The following is a 21,918-nucleotide window of genomic DNA, read 5'->3' on the forward strand; positions in this document are numbered from 1 at the left end:
GTTCCATAGTTGGGTAAGTTCCAAATATAGGAGTCCACCAGCTACTGTATGGTAGTATGCTCCGGACAGAAAAAATTGTCCCAGTATAAACGTCTGATTCACCGGCCTGTAATTTCTTGGATCTCCCTAATCCACGTATCACTAAATCCACGTACCACGGTCATGCCTCCTCCCTCACTGAGATGTACCAGACTCACACCCAATAGATATGAATGTTGAGCTTGTTTCAGGTTAAAACACAGAACCTAGGCCCAGGGTCCCCGGTGTTCCTAGAGGTGATCAGCCATGGCAAATATTGTATGTGTTAGTTTGCAGAATTACTGCAAAGCCTTGCTTTTGGAGCAGAGGTTTCTGTTCGACACTCTCGTGAGAGTTGTCTTTTTTTTTTTTTTCTTTGTTTTTTAAATGCTGTTCTGATTGTAGAAAGATGGACCTTTGAGCTTTCCCAGTATGGCAAAACGTATGTACCTATGCCCATTAGATATGAATGCTGGACTTGATGGACTATAGGCCTTTCCCAGCATACACATACTTATGTACCTATGGCATAAATACACAGGAAGTGAGTGAATCCCCTTCCAATTGAAAGAAAACTCTGGAGTGAAGGCGCATAGAATGAAAATGAAAAAGGACAAACTTGGAAAATACCTGTAACGAAAAAAGTGAAGTTGTGCCACAGCCACTTGGTGAAGGCAGTGTAGACAAGACTGTATCTGAATTCAAGAAAGCTTGAGACAACATAAGGTCTCTAAGGAAGAGGAAGAGATAGCAGATGGTATGTATAGGCATACTGGACCAAACCAGGATGTTTATAATCTGCCAATGCTGAACTGATAGAGTAGAGACAAACACAAGTAGATGGTTTGAGGACCTTCCACTATCTTTAAATGGGAAATATGCAAAATGAAAGGATGACCTTATTCTCTAAGTGACCGTATGTCCTGTAAGTACCAGAAGAAAGCTAAAATGAAATATGAGAGGCTTCAAGGCAGTTGGAAAAGAAGGGAAGACATGAATAAAGCATGCCTGCTAAGGCAGCTGAGTGATTGGGAGCTTGGTAGACAGGATTGTCCCTCAGAGAATATGAGAGAGCTGATATATCCCCATTGCATCTGAACAATCTGCTGTATGCCTATAAAGAAGGCTTCTTAAAGTCTGAAAAAGAAAACACTGTATAACACTACAGCCATTGAGAGTGATTGTTGAAAGGAATGAAGTTATTATGGCAAGATTTGTAGAGTCCCAGTCAATTGACTATTAAAGACAATGCTGCACTTTCAGGGCCGTGCCTAGGGTCTCTGGCGCCCCCCTGCAGACTATCAGTTGGCGCCCCCCCCCCCCCCCCGTGAAAATGATCACGCCCCCCCCATGAAAATGATCGCTCACCACTTGCCACACTGAAAGGAATTGTCAGCAATATTCTTAGAAACAAATTGCTATACATTGCAAAATAAGATAGCAGATGTAAATTCTCAAAGTGGACATATTCCAAACACTAAAATGAAAATAAAATAATTTTTTTCTACCTTTGTCTGGTGACTTTCTTTTTTCAATCATGCTGGTCCAGTATCTGATTCTGCTGCTATCTGTCCTCTTAACTCCATTTCCAGGGCTTCCTTTCCATTTATTTCTTTACTTTTCTCCTTTCTTCGTCATTTCTTGCTCTATATCCATTTCCAGCAATTTCTCCTCTCTCCCTGGGTCCTGCCCTCCCATCCATGTCCATTCTTGTCCCTCTCTGCCCTTCCCTCCTCCATCCGTAGCCAGCAATCCTCCTCTCTCCCCTCCCCTCCATTTCCAGCAATTTGTCCTCTCCCTGGTCCCCCATGTCCATCCTTGTCCCTCTCTGCCCTTCCCTCCTCCATCCATAGCCAGCAATCCTCTCTCCCCTCCCCTTCCAGCAATTTGTCCTCTCCCTGGGCCCTGCCCTCCCATCCATGCCTCTCTGCCCTTCCCTCCGCACCCTGGGGCCTTTAAATCTTTTACTTCCGGTCGCAGCAGCGTCAGTGAAAGCGGAGCGCTGCCGACATCTCCCTTCCCTTTGCGCTCTTGGTTCCCTCACTGTCCGCCTTCTTCTGACGTCAGAAGAAGGCGGGACACTGAGGGAACCAACGAGTGCAAGGGAAGGGAGACGTCGGCAGCAGTGGCGTAGCTAGGGTAGTTGACACCCGGGGCCAGTCATTGTTTAACACCCCCCCCCCCCCCCAAATCCAGTACTAGGCATACCGAGAATACAAAACACTCACGACCTATAGAGCAATTTTACCATACCATAAGCAGTCGTTTCTACGAGTCACACAAGGAAAAGGAAAGCATCTTAAGCAATACAGTGAGCACTAGAACATCAATTCACCTATTGTAAAACGAAACCAGACAGAATAGTACAGATCGTCAATCCTGCACAGTCAATGCCAACTGAAAGCCATGTCTTTTTCACAAACACAGATACACCCTAATCCACTATAGAATAAGTAATCATAAACTTTCTATTTAGACAAAAATTAAACTGAACCCCCGATGCCAGACTCTGCATACAATGCAACACCACAGAAACAGAAAATGTCTCCTAGTACTGTGCAAAATATAAAGACAGCAGATGTAAATTTGAAAAAACTAACAAATACCAATCACCACTTTACAAATTAACAAATAGAAATAAAACAAATACAGAAAATAAAATAATACCATTTTATTGGACTAATACATTTAGCTTCCAGAGGCCAAAATCTCCTTCCTCAGGTCAATACAGTATAGTGCTGTTACAGTATCCTATCCTGATCTGAGGAAGGGGTTTTTGTTCTCTGAAAGTTAAGTCAAAATGTATTAAAATTAGTCCAATAAAAAGATTACCTTATTTACATGTTCTACTTATAAACATTAACACAGCTAAAATACTATATCCTAAAGCAAAATAATAAAAATATATATTTACAGTTTGTTGTCTTTGGTTTCTGCTTTCCTCATCTTCTTTTCACCGTCTTCCTTCCATCCAGCATCTGTCTTCGCTCTCTCTCTGCCATCCAGTGTCTGCCCTCTCTAATGTCCCTTCCATCCACATCTGCCCTCTATTTCTGCCCCTTCCATCCACCATCTGCCCTCTCTCTCTCTCCTTTCCCTCTAGCATTTGCCCTCTATCTCTGCCCCCTTCCATCCACTGTCTGCTCTTTCACTCCCTTCTATCCACTGTCTGCCCTTTCTCTCTGCTCCTTCAATTCACCATTTGCCCTCTCTCTTTCCCCCTCCCATCCATTCAGGGTCTGCCCTCCCTCTCACTCCCCATTCCATCCAGGATCTATCCCCCCTCTCTCACTGCCCCCTCTTTTCGGCTCCCAGTTCCCATCTGCGGCTGCCCCTAGTTCCAGATATATTGATTCTCCCATCCACCCCTGCCCCAGGCATGACCCCATTCTCCCTCCTGCTCACTTTTCAGACCCCAGTTCCAGCTCCATGCCCCTTCTCCCATCTGTCTCCCACCCAGTTCCTTCTGCCCATCCGAGTCCCCCTCACCCCATCTGGCTCCCACCCCAGTCCCTTCTGCTATCCAAGTGCCCCCCACCCTCACCCCATCTGTCTCCCACCCAGTCCCTTCTGCCCATCCGAGTCCCCCTCACCCATCTGTCTCCCACCCAGTCCCTTCTGCTATCCAAGTGCCCCCCACCCTCACCCCATCTGTCTCCTACCCAGTCCCTTCTGCCCATCTGTCCCCCTCACCCCATCTGTCTCCCACCCAGTCCCTTCTGCTATCCAAGTGCCCCCCACCCTCACCCCATCTGTCTCCCACCCAGTCCCTTCTGCCCATCTGAGTCCCCCTCACCCCATCTGTCTCCCACCCAGTCCCTTCTGCTATCCAAGTGCCCCCCACCCTCACCCCATCTGTCTCCCACCCAATCCCTTCTGCCCATCCGAGTCCCCCTCACCCCATCTGTCTCCCACCCAGTCCCTTCTGCTATCCGAGTCCCCCCCACCTTCACCCCATCTGTCCCCCACCCTCACCCTGCCTCGTCTTCTCCCTGCCACCCGGTCTTTAAAAAGAAATTGCCGACGCGATAGCGAGCGCAGCACCTCGTGTGGAAGTAAAAGAAGCAGATCCGATCATCTCATTGAGCCTTCCTTCACTGTCCTGCCCTAGAGGAAATAAGAAGTTGCGTCAGAGGAGGGCGGGACAGTGAGGGAAGGCCCAATGAGATGATCGGATCCGCTTCTTTTACTTCCACACGAGGTGCTGCGCTCGCTATCGCGTCGGCAATTTATTTTTAAAGGGCTGGTGCGGGGGGGGGGGGGGTGCCAGGATGAAGAGCAGCGGGAGCGGCGGCACCCCCCTTTCTGGTGACACCCGGGGCGGACCGCCCCCACCGCCCTTGCTATGCCACTGGTCGGCAGCGCTTTTACTGACGCTGCTGCGACCAAAAGATTTAAAGGCCTCGGCGGCGCGGGGCGAGGGTAAGCACCGCGGCGGCGCCCTCCAGAGGTGGGCGCCCCCCTGCGGCGCTTACCTCGCTTACCGCATCGGCATGGCCCTGTGCACTTTGCACCAGGTAATGAAAAGGACACAAAAAACAAAACAACCATAAAATTGTGTACTAAGAATACCAGAGCTAATAGCCGAGTTATAAACCTAAAACCTAGAGCCAGAAAACCGTGAGAGATATCTATATATGAAAAGGACCCTTTAATCCAAATATTGCCTGCTTATATGATGTGGGTGTTAAGAGTCCTGTTTACCTCACACACGTGTGGAGACAGATGATTAGGAAAAAGCAGTTTGAAGGTGAGCTACACTTTGATGTGCAGCATAGCCTGCAACAGAGATCAAAGTTCTGGACTGAGAAAAAAATGGAGGGTGAATAAAAATGGGCGCCATTCGCGCCACTTACACAGTGGTGGTTCCCGAAAGCGTGCCTGACACCTCCGCAACAAGCGGAGTAGGGCGGAACATCAAGAAAGGAAAAAAAAAACAGCCAGCGAACTATGCCGTGAAAAACCGGAGAAAACAGAGAATCCGAATAAAACAGAACTCCGTAATAGAGAAACTGCAGCTGCAGCCTAAAAAGGCAGCCTTCCGCGCCAAAACTAAAAGAACGAAATTGCTGACAGCGCCAGATGATGAAACTCGAAAGACACAGGTATCTGCAGAAAACTTGAAGGAGCCAAGAGCGCTTACAGTCCGGCACTGCGAAAAACTGGCTGCAGCCTCCCCTGACTGGCGATACTCTCGCCACCCGAAAAAAAACAACTTGTCGTGCCCCAATTTTTTTTTTTTTTTTTTTAATAAGCCTGCGCCCGCTGTCCAAACGCGAAGGAACGGAGGGAGAAATTCTGAGAAAGAAAGTGGCTCGTTAAAGGCCCCATCAACATTATTTTCTTCCATTTCCTCCCCCTCCCTTGTTTTTTTTTTTTTTTTTTTTTGTAACACAGCTAAATTAGCAAAGGAAAAACACTCATGAACAAAAGAATAACCCAGAGCTGTCTGCCCGGTAGAAAACTGGGGATTGTCTTTTTTTTTTTTTTTTAAACAGCCAAGCCTGCTCGTTAAAAAGCTGGGAAAAGAAAATACTTGAAACCTCCTAAAATGGCTGCCTCTACCAAAGACCATACACCTTGCTAACCAAAGGGTAGTCCTTCCCAGCTAAGAATAGGAGATGGGGAGGATAGGGGGGAGGGACTCGGGGCACCCGAGTGTAACACCCCCAGAGGCTGTAAAAGAAAGAAAAGAAAACCTTATCTGTCCAGCGTTTAATAGAGAATTCCTAGGCACAGAAGGAGAAGTAGCAATATTGTTTTTATTATTAGCCTCTAAAAGAGAAAGAGAAAGAAAGAGACTAAAGGGCTCACTTCCTACCTGCTGGGAGACTGAGAAAATACTGAGGCTAAGGTCACATGGCCAGGGCTCTTATTGGCTCTCTAGAGTCAGAGTTTTTCTCAGTCTCCACCTGCTGGTAGGCGAGCACAACCCATCAGTCCAATCCTGGTCCGGTCCGGAGGGACGCTAAGGAACACCCATTTGTGCAGAACGGTGGAGCTGACACTAAGAAAAAGGCCTTATCACATCTGACCCTCCTGTTAACCAGATCTCAGTTAAAAAGGCACAGTCCAACTGACATTCATTAAGTACTCCACTTAGACAGTTTGATGAGCAGGCTATAAATTTGTTAAACAAACAAATAAGTACACTCTCTTAATAGGTGCCACTTATTACATATGTCATATTCAATAACACAGAAGAAAATCTGAATACGCCACTCCTCTGGCTATATAGCCATCTACCTTACAATTCACAAGCCCCCTCTCTTTCCCAGAAATTGGATCTTGTAAATACTACACTGTTGCCTTTGCGTCTCATACCTATCTCTCCCCATCATATGAAAAACAAACTCCCCACTCCCCTGCTTTCCCTTTTGTCCAACACATTATGGCAAAGCCTCACTCAAACACCTCTTACAACTCCAATCACAACATAAAAACCTAGTATTTCACTAGTGCAACCAAAAAGTAACACAAGCCTTAGTCCTCAAGTCCAACAGCATGTCCAGGTGCACACCAACAACTGGATGCTCCTCTCTACTCCAGTCTCATCATATTACAGCTACTGCAATGACAGTGGCTCTATTAAAGTCTGCCTCACTGAATATCATCTAGAAACATAGGAAATCTTCTTACATTCACTGTACATTATTGTCTGGACCAAGCTTTAGCACAGGAGTGCTTTTGTCAAGCAGTGTTGGCCAATCTATCTATATGTATTAAGAACTCTCACAATTGATTGTCTGGGCTGCTAAAAAAGTTAAGAATTTAAGACTGAGCAGCCCTAAGTTTAGAAGTCACCCACTTGTGTGCCTGACTCAATCCTGTTTGTCAATGAAAAAAAAAGCAATGCTGTCTACCTGTAATTGTTATTTTCCATATACAGCAAGATTGACAAGGTGCACCATCCCTCCTGCCTCCCAAAAGTTGCCTAAATGTTTTGAGCTTTGGAACTAACCGAGAAGCTGAGGAGACCATTGCACATGGGAAGAGCCATGCATGTTCAGAACCTTACATTAAGTTCTGAAATCTGAGAAAGCAGCTCTGTCCCTGCACCAGAGGATGTTACCCACTTGTGTGCCTTAACAATGCTGCTGTCCACAAAAACTGTTACAGGAAACATTGCTTTTTCTGTTGACAAGTAGGTCTATCAATCTGGAATGCCCTGCCTGGTGATTTGCATAACATCAGTAGTTACCTCTCATTTAGGAAGACCTTGAAAACTGGCTTGTTCTCAAATCATTTTAGGGAATGATGGTTTTCAGTTAATGTAAGTACTCCTGGCTTCTATATGTTTGTAGGAATGTTTTTAAAATTGTTTTATTATTAATTGGTTTTCTTTCATTGCACAAATACTGTTCATATATATTTTGTTTTGTATTGATACCGTGTATATGTAAACTGCTTTAATGCATTTGTGGTAAGCAGTATGCTAAGTTAATCAATTAACACACAGCTGAGTAGTATTGCTTTCTCTTCTCATAACCTTTGCCAGCTATAATTTTCCCTTTAAATATTAGCTTGCAGGTGTAAGAACTGCCCCCATGATTTCTTAAAAAAACGATCAGCATAAAAATTGAACCTGCTCACAGCGTAGACAGTGTAGATATCGTAGAGCCTTCAGGGTCTCCTCCTTCCAGGTTGAGTTTATTACCAGCAGATTTGCCAATTGAGGTTCTAAGTTTCCTGACAAGTTTCCTAGGGGTTTGCATTACAGATGGATCTTCAATGCAGCAGCTATACACTTCCAGCTTCAGCTGAAAATCTGGTCTGGCCTCTTTACTAAAGACAGATAAATATGAATATGGGAAAATCTGTTCAATTATCAAATTAATTGAAACAATTTAAGTTAATTTATCCATTATCAACTTATAATAAAAAGAAATCATAGGCTGAATTTTCAGCTAGCATAGTAAGCAGAATAAGTTAAACACCTGCCATGACACTTAAACCAATATATTCAGCACCACTCTTTATAGAGAGAAGCATTGAATGTAAGAATAGTGTAGCCACTGTGCCAGCACCGTCCGTTTAGATAAGGTCTACTGTACAGGCTTAAACTAAACATATAAGAGGCAATTCTATAACTTGGCGCCTCATTTTAGGTGCCCCAATGCCATGTGTTGAGTGCTAATTCTATAACAGCATATGGGCACAAGTAAGTCACTACTGAATACTAGCGCAAGTCGTCATTACTTCATGACAGAAGACAGATATATCGATCAAACAGCTGGAAGATAAGTGATCCTTGCACATTTACAAGTTTGAGTGTTTAGGCATCACATTATTAAAGTTGGGAGTTTTTTCAGCCTGTGATGATTAGATGGAGCTCCATTAGGTTGTGTTTCAACAAAGGAGTATCTATCCGTATTTGAGGCTTTTCCTCCATTGAATTACCACAGTAGTTAATAGAGTATGATTTAGAATTGGTTGTTGAACATCTTATCTTATGTCATGTTAATGGCTGGTGCAAATGGCTGCGCCTATGTGCACCAAAGGACATGCACAACTGACAGTATTCTAATATTCTATAATTTCTGAGTGTTACTTGGCACCATGCCCATGGTCCACCCATGCTCTTCTCACGTATCCACCTACCTTGGAGTTACATGCTATAGCATTCAGGCGCTAATTTAGAGAATAGCGCCTACTGCACTTATATACAAAACTTGACAATTAAAAGGTGCCTTGACATGTATAAGTGGTGCATAACTAGGCAAACCCTATAAAATTGCCTCCAAAGGGCCTGATATTCAAAAAAGGTGGGCTCCTAAATTTGTACCTCATTTTTAAATAAATATAAGGACCTATGCTTTCTGCTGAAAATTCACTTAGTTTTAGGAGCCTAAAATTTATGCTTCTACATTTAGGCCTACCATTCATTTGCCTAGATTTATGAGTTTAATTTAGATGCCTTGTGCCGAAAATCAGTGTTAAATTCAAACCAATTTTCCCACCCTAAATCTGCCCTCGTTGTCACCCTCATTTTAGGCTTCTAAATTTATAAGAAGTTTAGTGAAATTTTGAGCATAAATTCAGGCACTCAGCTGTAGTAAATTTTTGGAGAGACCAACTTTGGAGCTTCACTCTCAAAGGGGCCAATGCAGAAAGCCACGCATTAGAGCCACTGACAGTACAGCTTCTAACGTGAGGTTTCTGCAAAACATTTGATGGAGGATGCAGTAATCAACGAGCCTGCAAATTACTGCCATGTTAAAATCGTGGTAGCAATCTGCATCTCATTGTAAAATGTCACCCTTGCTATCCGTGCATGAGCAGTGATTGACTCATGCACGGACATGGTGACATTAAAAAAAACCCCAAAAGAACCACACACACACACACATCTCCCAACCTCCCTGAACTAAACCCACAATCCCTGGTATCTAGCAGCACCCATCTCCTGAACTCAACCCCCCCCCCTCCCCTCCATTCCATGACTGTCTAGTGGCCCCCACCCTAATCCCTACTTTAAAGAACTAAAAACTTCCGCAAACTATTAAAGACCCATCTCTTCGACAAGATATACCACAAAGAAAAATATGTGAAACTCCCACATATACCCAGAAATGTTAAGAATGCCTTTTGTTTTATCACTATCTTGTATTCCATTACCATGTAACCCAAAATCCTTCTGTAACACCAAATGTCAATTCTCTTCTCATTTCCACTATCCATGATGTATTGTAAGCCACATTGAGCCTGCAAAGAGGTGGGATAATGTGGGATAAAAATGCAATAAATAAATAAATATCTAGCGGCACCACCCCCCCACTTCACATCCCTGTGACTAAAAAAAAACACAAACATCCCCTGGTAGTCTGGGGGGGGGGGGGGTTCCACTAGATATAATTTGTTTCCTTGTGCAGTTAATCAAATGTAATAAACTTGAAACCAGTTCTTAAAAGTTGGAGAGAGTTGGGGTGTGGGCTATTAGACTACCAAGGAATGGAGGAGGGGTTGAGTCAGGGAGAAGAGGGTAACACTAGACACCAGGAATTGTGAGTTCTGTTCAAGGAGGGAGGGGTGCTGTTTACATCACTGAAGAAGGAGGACCGTTAGACACCAGAAATTTTTTATTTATTTATTTTTTAATTCCAAGAGGAGGAATGTGGTTGGGTTGGCGTCCCATTGGAGAAAGCTATCGGGGTCCTTGACCTAGCAACAAAATTTTCATGGCAACAGCACATCAGAAGTCACTTTTCCTTTTCTGCCATCGTGTCATATGTATTTATCTTAATGCAATGCTCAGCCATGTATTCTGTGCAAGTTAAGACCCTTGCTCAATCCCTTTCTACATTGTTCAGTGCATACAACTGGCAGTAACCATTCAGTTAGACTCGCAGTAGCTTTCTACATCAGCCCCAAAGTCAGAAGCATAAAGCCTTTGAATATCAGCCTCATAAATTATCCAGTTAGCAGCTGAATATCAACTCTAAACAGATGATTACTGGTCTTAGCTCACTCTTGCCCCATCCCAAACCCAACTCCTTATTACATAGGTAGTATCAGTAACCTAGTCAGATATTCAGCCCAATATTATCCATATAAGTTTTGAAAATACACAGAAAGAGAAGTTATACATTCACCAGTCACTAGTGAATGTTAAATTCTTTTGAATATCAACCTTATTTTTAGAAAGGCTACGTTAAAACCATTAACATATATATTGTTTACCCAGAACTGTAATTCATATGGTCAAATGTCTTCATAGGGAATCTCTACCGGGGGGGGGGGGGGGGGGGGGGGGGGGACACAAGCATTGGTAAAGGCAGGTCACTGTTAGGGTGGTCACAGCCTACAAAAATGTTGGACTCAAATCAGAAGGATGGTCCCAGCGTCAAGAAGACTGCCTCATCAACACCAACTCCACAAAGGAGATGTGGTCCTCTCGGCTCCAATGCTTCTCAGGTACTGGCAATGCCAATGACCCAGAGCTCCTGGCATCATGCTTTGAGTGGTAACAATGTTGGTGGCTCCCTCACCTTCGCTTGATGTACGACGTTGGGGATCTTTTGGTGCCTGATCCAATACAAGTGATTCCAACACAGCCCTACTGGCGCCCAATGTCAAGGCAGGGGAAGACCTGTTCGATGCAGGTGCGCCCTTAGTGTCCGATGCAGATCAACAAGCTATAGGGACCAATGCCTCTGATATCAAAGTTGATGGACTGGAATTAGTAGTGCCAAAAGGTTTCTTGCGCCAAGCCTCTCGACTTTGTGTCCTCTTCTGCATTTTAGAACAGACATGACAACGGCTATAAGGTCAGGTCCTAGGGACGGCATGCACCAATTGTGCATATCAGGCACAGAGGTGGTTCTTCCTGCACCTAGTACACCACAGGGAGTATTAAGTAACATTGGGGGGGGGGGGGGGATACAGCTGAAACAAAATCAAACAGCTCAACTTTATTTTTAAACAAAAAAAGAAAACCAGACTAGTTGCTCAGGCCTACGGTGGCCAAGGGAGTTGCACAAAAATGAAAAGAACAGGCCACAAATATTAACAAATTAAAAAGCAGAAAAAAAAGAAAGAAAATGAAGAAAAAAATCTCATCTACTGCTAAGACACAAAAATATCTGAAAAGAGAGTGCTGAGGAAAGCCAACAAGGCATGATTTCTCTACTCCACAGAAAAACAAACAATTACTGCTGGTCCCACGAGAAAGAACCCGTGAAAGCGCAGTGAAGCAATTTCAAAGGCTTTTGAAGTTTCCAGAATGTTAGGTAGCATCCGTGCAGGGCTCCGTCAGATGATGTCACCCACATGTGGTATGTAGTGTCCTGCTTGTCCACGGAGAATGTTATCCACTGGTATGGAGGTCATGGGTTCAAATTCCCAGTCTGCTGGCAGAGGAGAGGAGCCAAAAGGGCAACAGATTCTCTACCATTTATTTATTACATTTGTATCCCACATTTTCCCACCTATTTGCAGGCTCAATGTGGATTACATAATACCGTAGGCGTATGCCAGCCGGTAAAGCGAATGCTACATACCTGTAGAAGGTATTCTCCGAGGACAGCAGGCTGATTGTTCTCACTGATGGGTGACGTCCACGGCAGCCCCTCCAATCGGAATCTTCACTAGCAAAGGCCTTTGCTAGTCCTCGCGCGCCCATGCGCACCGCGCATGCGCGGCCGTCTTCCCGCCCGAACCGGCTCGTGTTCGTCAGTCCCGTATGTAGCAAGACAAAGACAAGGGAAGACACAACTCCAAAGGGGAGGCGGGCGGGTTTGTGAGAACAATCAGCCTGCTGTCCTCGGAGAATACCTTCTACAGGTATGTAGCATTCGCTTTCTCCGAGGACAAGCAGGCTGCTTGTTCTCACTGATGGGGTATCCCTAGCCCCCAGGCTCACTCAAAACAACAACCATGGTCAATTGGGCCTCGCAACGGCGAGGACATAACTGAGATTGACCTAAAAAATTTACCAACTAACTGAGAGTGCAGCCTGGAACAGAACAAACAGGGCCCTCGGGGGGTGGAGTTGGATCCTAAAGCCCAAACAGGTTCTGAAGAACTGACTGCCCGAACCGACTGTCGCGTCGGGTATCCTGCTGCAGGCAGTAATGAGATGTGAATGTGTGGACAGATGACCACGTCGCAGCTTTGCAAATTTCTTCAATAGAGGCTGACTTCAAGTGGGCTACCGACGCAGCCATGGCTCTAACATTATGAGCCGTGACATGACCCTCAAGAGCCAGCCCAGCCTGGGCGTAAGTGAAGGAAATGCAATCTGCTAGCCAATTGGATATGGTGCGTTTCGCCACAGCCACTCCCCTCCTATTGGGATCAAAAGAAACAAACAATTGGGCGGACTGTCTGTTGGGCTGTGTCCACTCCAGATAGAAGGCCAATGCTCTCTTGCAGTCCAATGTGTGCAGCTGACGTTCAGCAGGGCAGGAATGAGGATGGGGAAAGAATGTTGGCAAGACAATTGACTGATTCAGATGGAACTCCGACACAACCTTTGGCAGGAACTTAGGGTGAGTGCGGAGGACTACTCTGTTATGATGAAATTTGGTGTAAGGAGCCTGGTCTACCAGGGCCTGAAGCTCACTGACTCTACGAGCTGAAGTAACTGCCACCAAGAAAATGACCTTCCAGGTCAAGTACTTCAGATGGCAGGTATTCAGTGGCTCAAAAGGAGGTTTCATCAGCTGGGTGAGGACGACGTTGAGATCCCATGACACTGTAGGAGGCTTGATAGGGGGCTTTGACAAAAGCAAGCCTCTCATGAATCGAACGACTAAAGGCTCTCCAGAGATGGCTTTATCTTCCACATGGTAATGGTATGCACTGATTGCACTAAGGTGAACTCTTACAGAGTTGGTCTTGAGACCAGACTCAGACAAGTGCAGAAGGTATTCAAGCAGGGTCTGTGTAGGACAAGAGCGAGGATCTAGGGCCTTGCTGTCACACCAGACGGCAAACCTCCTCCACAGAAAGAAGTAACTCCTCTTAGTGGAATCTTTCCTGGAAGCAAGCAAGATGCGGGAGACACCCTCTGACAGGCCCAAGAGGCAAAGTCTACACTCTCAACATCCAGGCCATGAGAGCCAGGGACCGGAGGCTGGGATGCAGAAGCGCCCCTTCGTCCTGCGTGATGAGGGTCGGAAAACACTCCAATCTCCAGGGTTCTTCGGAGGACAACTCCAGAAGAAGAGGGAACCAGATCTGACGCGGCCAAAAAGGAGCAATCAGAATCATGGTGCCTCGGTCTTGCTTGAGTTTCAACAAAGTCTTCCCCACCAGAGGAATGGGAGGATAAGCATACAGCAGACCCTCCCCCCAATCCAGGAGGAAGGCATCCGATGCCAGTCTGCCGGGGGCCTGAAGCCTGGAACAGAACTGAGGGACTTTGTGGTTGGCTCGAGATGCGAAAAGATCCACCAAGGGGGTGCCCCACGCTTGGAAGATCTGGCGCACCACTCGGGAGTTGAGCGACCACTCGTGAGGTTGCATAATCCTGCTCAGTCTGTCGGCCAGACTGTTGTTTACGCCTGCCAGATATGTGGCTTGGAGCACCATGCCGTACCGGCGAGCCCAGAGCCACATGCTGACGGCTTCCTGACACAGGGGGCGAGATCCGGTGCCCCCCTGCTTGTTGACGTAGTACATGGCAACCTGGTTGTCTGTCTGAATTTGGATAATTTGGTGGGACAGCCGATCTCTGAAAGCCTTCAGAGCGTTCCAGATCGCTCGTAACTCCAGAAGATTGATCTGTAGATCGCGTTCCTGGAGGGACCAGCTTCCTAGGGTGTGAAGCCCATCGACATGAGCTCCCCATCCCAGGAGAGACGCATCCGTGGTCAGCACTTTTTGTGGCTGAGGAATTTGGAAAGGACGTCCCAGAGTCAAATTGGACCAAATCATCCACCAATACAGGGATTCGAGAAAACTCGTGGACAGGTGGATCACGTCTTCTAGATCCCCAGCAGCCTGAAACCACTGGGAAGCTAGGGTCCATTGAGCATATCTCATGTGAAGGCGGGCCATGGGAGTCACATGAACTGTGGAGGCCATGTGGCCCAGCAATCTCAACATCTGCCGAGCTGTGATCTGCTGGGACGCTCGCACCCGCGAGACGAGGGACAACAAGTTGTTGGCTCTCGTCTCTGGGAGATAGGCGCGAGCCGTCCGAGAATCCAGCAGAGCTCCTATGAATTCGAGTCTCTGCACTGGGAGAAGATGGGACTTTGGATAATTTATCACAAACCCCAGCAGCTCCAGGAGGCGAATAGTCATCTGCATGGACTGCAGGGCTCCTGCCTCGGATGTGTTCTTCACCAGCCAATCGTCGAGATATGGGAACACGTGCACCCCCAGCCTGCGAAGTGCCGCTGCTAATACAGCCAAGCACTTTGTGAACACCCTGGGCGCAGAGGCGAGCCCAAAGGGTAGCACACAGTACTGGAAGTGACGTGTGCCCAGCTGAAATCGCAGATACTGTCTGTGAGCTGGCAGTATCGGGATGTGTGTGTAGGCATCCTTCAAGTCCAGAGAGCATAGCCAATCGTTTTCCTGAATCATGGGAAGGAGGGTGCCCAGGGAAAGCATCCTGAACTTTTCTTTGACCAGATATTTGTTCAGGGCCCTTAGGTCTAGGATGGGACGCATCCCCCCTGTTTTCTTTTCCACAAGGAAGTACCTGGAATAGAATCCCAGCCCTTCTTGCCCGGATGGCACGGGCTCGACCGCATTGGCGCTGAGAAGGGCGGAGAGTTCCTCTGCAAGTACCTGCTTGTGCTGGAAGCTGTAAGACTGAGCTCCCGGTGGACAATTTGGAGGTTTTGAGGCCAAATTGAGGGTGTATCCTTGCCGGACTATTTGGAGAACCCACTGATCGGAGGTTATGAGAGGCCAACTTTGGTGAAAAGCTTTGAACCTCCCTCCGACTGGCAGGTCGCCCGGCACTGACACTTGGATGTCGGCTATGCTCTGCTGGAGCCAGTCAAAAGCTCGCCCCTTGCTTTTGCTGGGGAGCCGAGGGGCCTTGCTGAGGCGCACGCTGCTGACGAGAGCGAGCGCGCTGGGGCTTAGTCTGGGCCGCAGGCTGTCGAGAAGGAGGATTGTACCTACGCTTGCCAGAAGAGTAGGGAACAGTCTTCCTTCCCCCAAAAAATCTTCTACCTGTAGAGGTAGAGGCTGAAGGCTGCCGGCGGGAGAACTTGTCGAATGCGGTGTCCCGCTGGTGGAGCTGCTCTACCACCTGTTCGACTTTCTCTCCAAAAATGTTGTCCGCACGGCAAGGCGAGTCCGCAATCCGCTGCTGGATTCTATTCTCCAGGTCGGAGGCACGCAGCCATGAGAGCCTGCGCATCACCACACCTTGAGCAGCGGCCCTGGACGCAACGTCAAAGGTGTCATACACCCCTCTGGCCAGGAATTTTCTGCACACCTTCAGCTGCCTGACCACCTCCTGAAATGGCTTGGCTTGCTCAGGGGGGAGCGCATCAACCAAGCCCGCCAACTGCCGCACATTGTTCCGCATGTGTATGCTCGTGTAGAGCTGGTAAGACTGAATTTTGGCCACGAGCATAGAAGAATGGTAGGCCTTCCTCCCAAAGGAGTCTAAGGTTCTAGAGTCCTTGCCCGGGGGCGCCGAAGCATGCTCCCTAGAACTCTTAGCCTTCTTTAGGGCCAGATCCACAACTCCAGAATCATGAGGCAACTGGGTGCGCATCAGATCTGGGTCCCCATGGATCCGGTACTGGGACTCGATCTTCTTGGGAATGTGGGGATTAGTTAAAGGCTTGGTCCAGTTCGCAAGCAATGTCTTTTTTAGGACATGGTGCAAGGGAACAGTGGACGCTTCCTTAGGTGGAGAAGGATAGTCCAGGAACTCAAACATTTCAGCCCTGGGCTCGTCCTCCACAACCACCGGGAAGGGGATGGCCGTAGACATCTCCCGGACAAAGGAAGCAAAAGACAGACTCTCAGGAGGGGAAAGCTGTCTTTCAGGAGAGGGAGTGGGATCGGAAGGGAGACCCTCAGACTCCTCGTCAGAGAAATATCTGGGGTCTTCTTCCTCTTCCCACGAGGCCTCACCCTCGGTGTCAGACACAAGTTCACGGACCTGTGTCTGCAACCGTGCCCGACTCGACTCCGTGGAGCCACGTCCACGATGGGGGCGTCGAGAGGTAGACTCCCTCGCCCGCATCGGCGAAGCTCCCTCCGCCGACGTAGTCGGGGAGCCTTCCTGGGAGGCGACGGCAGCCGGTACCGCACGCGGCACCGACGCCGGAGAACTCACCTCGGGCGATGGGCCAGCCGGCGCCACGTTCGACGGTACCGGTGGCGCAAGCACCGCCGGTAAAGGAGGGGTAGGGCGCAACAGCTCTCCCAGAATCTCTGGGAGAACGGCCCGGAGGCTCTCGTTCAGAGCGGCTGCAGAAAAAGGCATGGAAGTCGATGCAGGCGTCGAACGTCAGAACCTGTTCCGGGCGTGGAGGCTGTTCCGGGCTGTCCAGAGTGGAGCGCATCGACACCTCTTGAACAGAGGGTGAGCGGTCCTCTCGGTGCCGGCTCCCTCGGCGACCCAGAGCTCTCGGTGCCGACACGGGAAGGGGACCGGTGTCGATGCTTCTTAGATTTTTTGCGAAGCACGTCATCGGCGCTTCCCGGCACCAACGAGGAGGACGTAGAATCCAGCCGTCTCTTCCTCGGGGCCGAGACCGAAGAGGGTCGATCTCGGGGGGGCTGTACCGCAGGAGCCCTCAGGGTAGGGGGAGACCCACCCGAAGGCTCACCGCCACCAGCAGGGGAGTGGACAGCCCTCACCTGCACTCCAGACGAAGCACCACCGTCCGACGACATCAGCAGACGAGGTCCCGGTACCACCGACGTCGATGCATTCACCCGATGTCTCGGCGCCGATGCAGAGGGTCGATGCCTCGATGCACTGGCCGCCGAGGATGAAGGTCTGGACGCTGCAGACGTCGATGCACTCGATACCCCCAGTACCGATGCCGACGAAGAGCCCGAGAACAAAAAGTTCCACTGGGCCAACCTCGCTACCTGAGTCCGCTTCTGTAAAAGGGAACACAGACTACAGGCCTGAGGGCGGTGCCCGGCCCCAGACACCGAAGACACGAAGCGTGCCTGTCAGTGAGCGAGATTACCCGGGCGCACTGGGTGCACTTCTTGAAGCCGCTGGAAGGCTTCGATGTCATGGGCGGAAAAATCACGCCGGCGAGATCAAAAGACAAAATGGCGAAATTTGGCACCAGCAGAAAAAGCGGGAAGGAAATTTCGACCGGGGCCTAACTAAGGCCTACCCCGACGACGAAAGAAAACTTACCGGGGTGAAAAAACTCGAACTAGAGGAAGGGAAAAAGCCAAAAGAGGTTTTTTTCCACACTTCTGAAGCAAAACGAGTCGAAAACGACGCGCGAGGTCGACTTTTACGGGGCACGAAACGGAAACACAACCGTCCCGAGCGCGGAGAAAAGAAGACTGACGAACACGAGCCGGTTCGGGCGGGAAGACGGCCGCGCATGCGCGCGCGAGGACTAGCAAAGGCCTTTGCTAGTGAAGATTCCGATTGGAGGGGCTGCCGTGGACGTCACCCATCAGTGAGAACAAGCAGCCTGCTTGTCCTCGGAGATAGAACAAATACAAAGTGGTATTATGTTAGAATAATATACTTGTGTTACAGACATATTTGAGAATCGTATTAAGGAGGAGTTGCATGGAGTCCAGTTCTAGCTTTAATTAGTTGTGTAGCAGGGTTCAGGCTTTTAGGTTATGTCATTAAGGTATGCTTTTTTGAATAGGTAGGTTTTTAGTGATTTCCTGAAGTTTAGATGGTCGTATGTTGTTTCCATGGCTTTTGGTAGTACCACACAGAGTGTGGAGGTGCACTTAATCCCCACAAAACAAAGTAAGGGAAAAACAAATACGGGGGTGGGGAAGATAGGCTCTTTTCAAACAATGAGAAGACGTACGATTTTTTTGGTAGTACCATCCACATTTGTGTGCTTATGTAGGAAAAGCTGCTTGCCTAAGTTGATTTGTATTTGAGTCCTTTGCAGCTTGGGTAGTGAAGATTTAAGTATGTTCTTGTTGATCTGATTGTGTTTCTGGTAGGCAGGTCTATGAGCTCTGTCATATATCCAGGGGCCTCACCGTAGATAATTTTGTGGACCATGGTGCAGATTTTGAAGGCAATAAGTTCTTTAATTGGGAGCCAATGCAGTTTTTCTCGGAGGGGTTTGGCACTTTTGTAATGTGTTTTTCCAAATATTAGCTTGGCTGCCGTGTTTTGGGTAGTCTGTAGTTTCTTTATAAGTTGTTCTTTGCATCCTGCGTAGATGCCGTTGCAGTAGTCTACGTGGCTTAGTACCATTGACTGTATCAGGCTGCGGAATGTTTCTCGTGGGAAGAATGGTTTTAGACGTTTGAGTTTCCACATTGAAGGTGAAATTAGATCTTACCTGCTAATTTTCTTTCCTCTAGACCCTCCAGACCGGTCAAGACGCGTGGGTTATGTCCTCCTACCAGCAGAGGGAGACTGAGAAACACTGAGCTTTTGAATACTGTATATATAACCTGTGCAGTACATCCACTAGCCAGTATAACCCTGACAAAGCAGAGAAAACAAAAACACCAACTACAACTAACAACCCTGTACGTGGTCACTGCCAACTGGACACTTTCTTCATCTCTTTCACTGTGTCCTTTTTATTGTGTGTGCTTCCACAGGTGGACTATCAAACACGGTCACACCTGACCAGACTCATACCAACAAGAGTCTGAAACCATAGAAACCACACTCAACAGCTGCCAAGATAGAACAACCGACAAACCAGACCAAGCAGACCTCCTGGCCTAAAGTACAGACAGGGCGGGCCTTGACCGGTCTGGAGGGTCTAGAGGAAAGAAAATTAGCAGGTAAGATCTAATTTCACCTTCCTCCACGACCCTCCAGACTGGTCAAGACGCGTGGGATGTACCAAAGCAGTAAACATCCTAAGGGCGGGATCCACGAAGGCCAGAGGTCAACACTGCAGCCCCAAAGCCTGCCTCGTCCTTGGCATGCATATCAATCCTGTAATGTTTAACAAAGGAATGCAGAGGTCACGTGACGCGATGAGCGGGAGAAGACGCTAAGTGCGCAGCTCCTGCCTTCCCTTAGATTCTTTATCAAAAATTCGTCCTAAAAATTGGATACAATACCCCACAAACGAAGGTAAAAGAAGAGTGCTTAAAAGGAGAAAAGTTTAATACCACTTTGGAGGAGAATGACATCTAAGATTACCAGAAAAGACAGAGAAAAGACCCGGCCGCCCGACGACAAGATGGCGGCTCCGGCGAGCCCGGGGACATCAGCGGTGGGATCCGCGTGGGCAGCCGAGATTGTTGGGGAAGTTACTCAGGCATTGGAAGCCATACTGGAGAAAAAACTGGGAGCGCTGGATAACAAATTGGAACAACTACATAACAACGTAACGCAAATACAATTGGACATGGGACAATATCAACAACGGGCAAGTGATACGGAAGATCGTGTGGACAAGGTGGAAACAGAAGTAAGTCGCTTACAAAAGCTAATAGCTACTTACACCGATAAAATCGAAGACCTCGAAAATAGATCGAGGCGTAACAATCTTCGCCTCGTGGGGCTTGCTGAAGATCTAGGAGAACGAGACCTGGCCAAATACCTGAGACATGGCTTACCAAAGAACTACAACTACCGACTGCGTTGGGCCCGCTGCGAATTGAAAGAGCGCATCGGCTGGGCCTTAAGCAGGGAGCAGAAGGGCGGCCCAGGGTAGTTATATGTCGCATACTTAATTTTGCCCACAAGGTAGCCATTTTGCAGGCGATGAGAGGCGGGAAAAGATCTACACAGTGGCAATAGGAAAGTATTATGTTTTCAAGATTACTCTGCCGCGGTAGCGGCGCAACGAAAGAAATTTTCCCCAGTGTGCTCGGAGCTGATACAGCGAAAAGTTAGATTTGCACTGATGTATCCAGCGAAACTGCGAGTAACCCACCAAACGGGAAATAAAATATTTACCACAGCAGAGGAGGCGAAAGAGTTCCTAGATCAACTGGAAGGAGAAAACTGAAGCGCTACTAAGCTCACATGAAGAATATATGAAACTGGAAGAGATAAATAACCAAAGCACTAATTGGGGGCACTAAGCTCAAGAAATCTCAACAGAAAGACAATAATAATTAATAGTACTATCACCCTGAAGTTGAGACTGTGTTAACCAACATAGCAGAACAGATATGGGTGTAAACAGTGGAAAACATCTGCAGAAAGAATAAAACACAGAATTCAACTAAGAACTGGGTCCCAATCGATGACTCTACATTATAAGGGAAGCTGAGCTTACAAAAAATGATACAGTAAGACTGAACTGAAATACAGACTGAGCAATTTTGAAGAGGACCAGTGAAACCCATCTAAACTTACTAACTTAACCATAACAAATATCTTGATTCAATCTGACAGCAGTTAATACAGAGATGAAGAAAGGTATGATGAACAAATTTGTCAAGCTGTACTGTTGCTACCATTAAACTGAGCGCAGAATCTTGGATTCAAGATAAGTATAACTATTGTGGAAATAATAAGAAGCAACTTTAAAGAGAGCTATAAAGAGGATGTTGGGGCTTAGTTGGAAGGACCCACAACATGTACGTGGGACTATAATTGACACAGAGGACAATGTTATAACTATAGAAGCCCTGGATTACAAATGAAGTTGTCTTATGGCAAGAACGGGATATAGATGATGAAACACTGATCTGGACGGTGGGAACCACATAGGTTTATGAGGATGATCATCATAGACTTACTGAACTAACCTAATAGTAGATAATACAAGGATGAAGAGAAGAATGTTGAGTAATTATAAAACACTGCATTGATATTTATGTTAAGTTGCACTGTATGGTTAAAGTTTAAAATGTGTTAGTAATCGATAGAGGGGTCAAAAACATGTAAAAGATTCATCAGCGAGCTAATATATAGAGGGAAACAGTAGGACGAATATACTGCATACAAATGAGAACAGGGGGGAAAAAAAGGGAAAGGCGTCGAAGGTGACCTAATTCCAATAGGAATAGAAGGGGATAGAAGGGGGGGAGAGGGGATTCACAGGGGAAGGGAAGAGATAGGGGAGGGGAGGAGGGAGGGAGGGTACAGGAGACATTACCAGACAACACAAGTGATACCTGAAAAGAAAGATGGACTATTCGCCCGATTATTTGAACAGGGGGGAGGGCTGGAGGCTGGGCTGGCTCCTCTCGGACACCAAAATCATGTAAATATGGAGATGGAGGGCCAAAACAGATACACTAATTAAGGTTATTACATGGAATGTTGGGGGCATTCCTTCGCCCATAAAAAGATCAAAAATCTTAAGACACCTCCAAAGG

General features: G+C 47.4%; 1 protein-coding gene across 1 annotated transcript in view; it reads right to left on the minus strand.

Moving 5' to 3' along the window:
• RTKN2 (rhotekin 2) overlaps positions 1-21,918 on the minus strand; it is a 233,684-nt gene that overhangs the window by 126,661 nt on the left and 85,105 nt on the right. The window contains exon 7 of the mRNA XM_030203115.1: positions 7,612-7,803. Within this exon, the coding sequence (XP_030058975.1) occupies positions 7,612-7,803 (192 nt within the window). The remainder of the gene's footprint in view (positions 1-7,611; positions 7,804-21,918) is intronic.

Source organism: Microcaecilia unicolor, chromosome 5 (genome assembly GCF_901765095.1).
Source record: "Microcaecilia unicolor chromosome 5, aMicUni1.1, whole genome shotgun sequence".
Taxonomy (NCBI): Eukaryota; Metazoa; Chordata; class Amphibia; order Gymnophiona; family Siphonopidae; genus Microcaecilia; species Microcaecilia unicolor.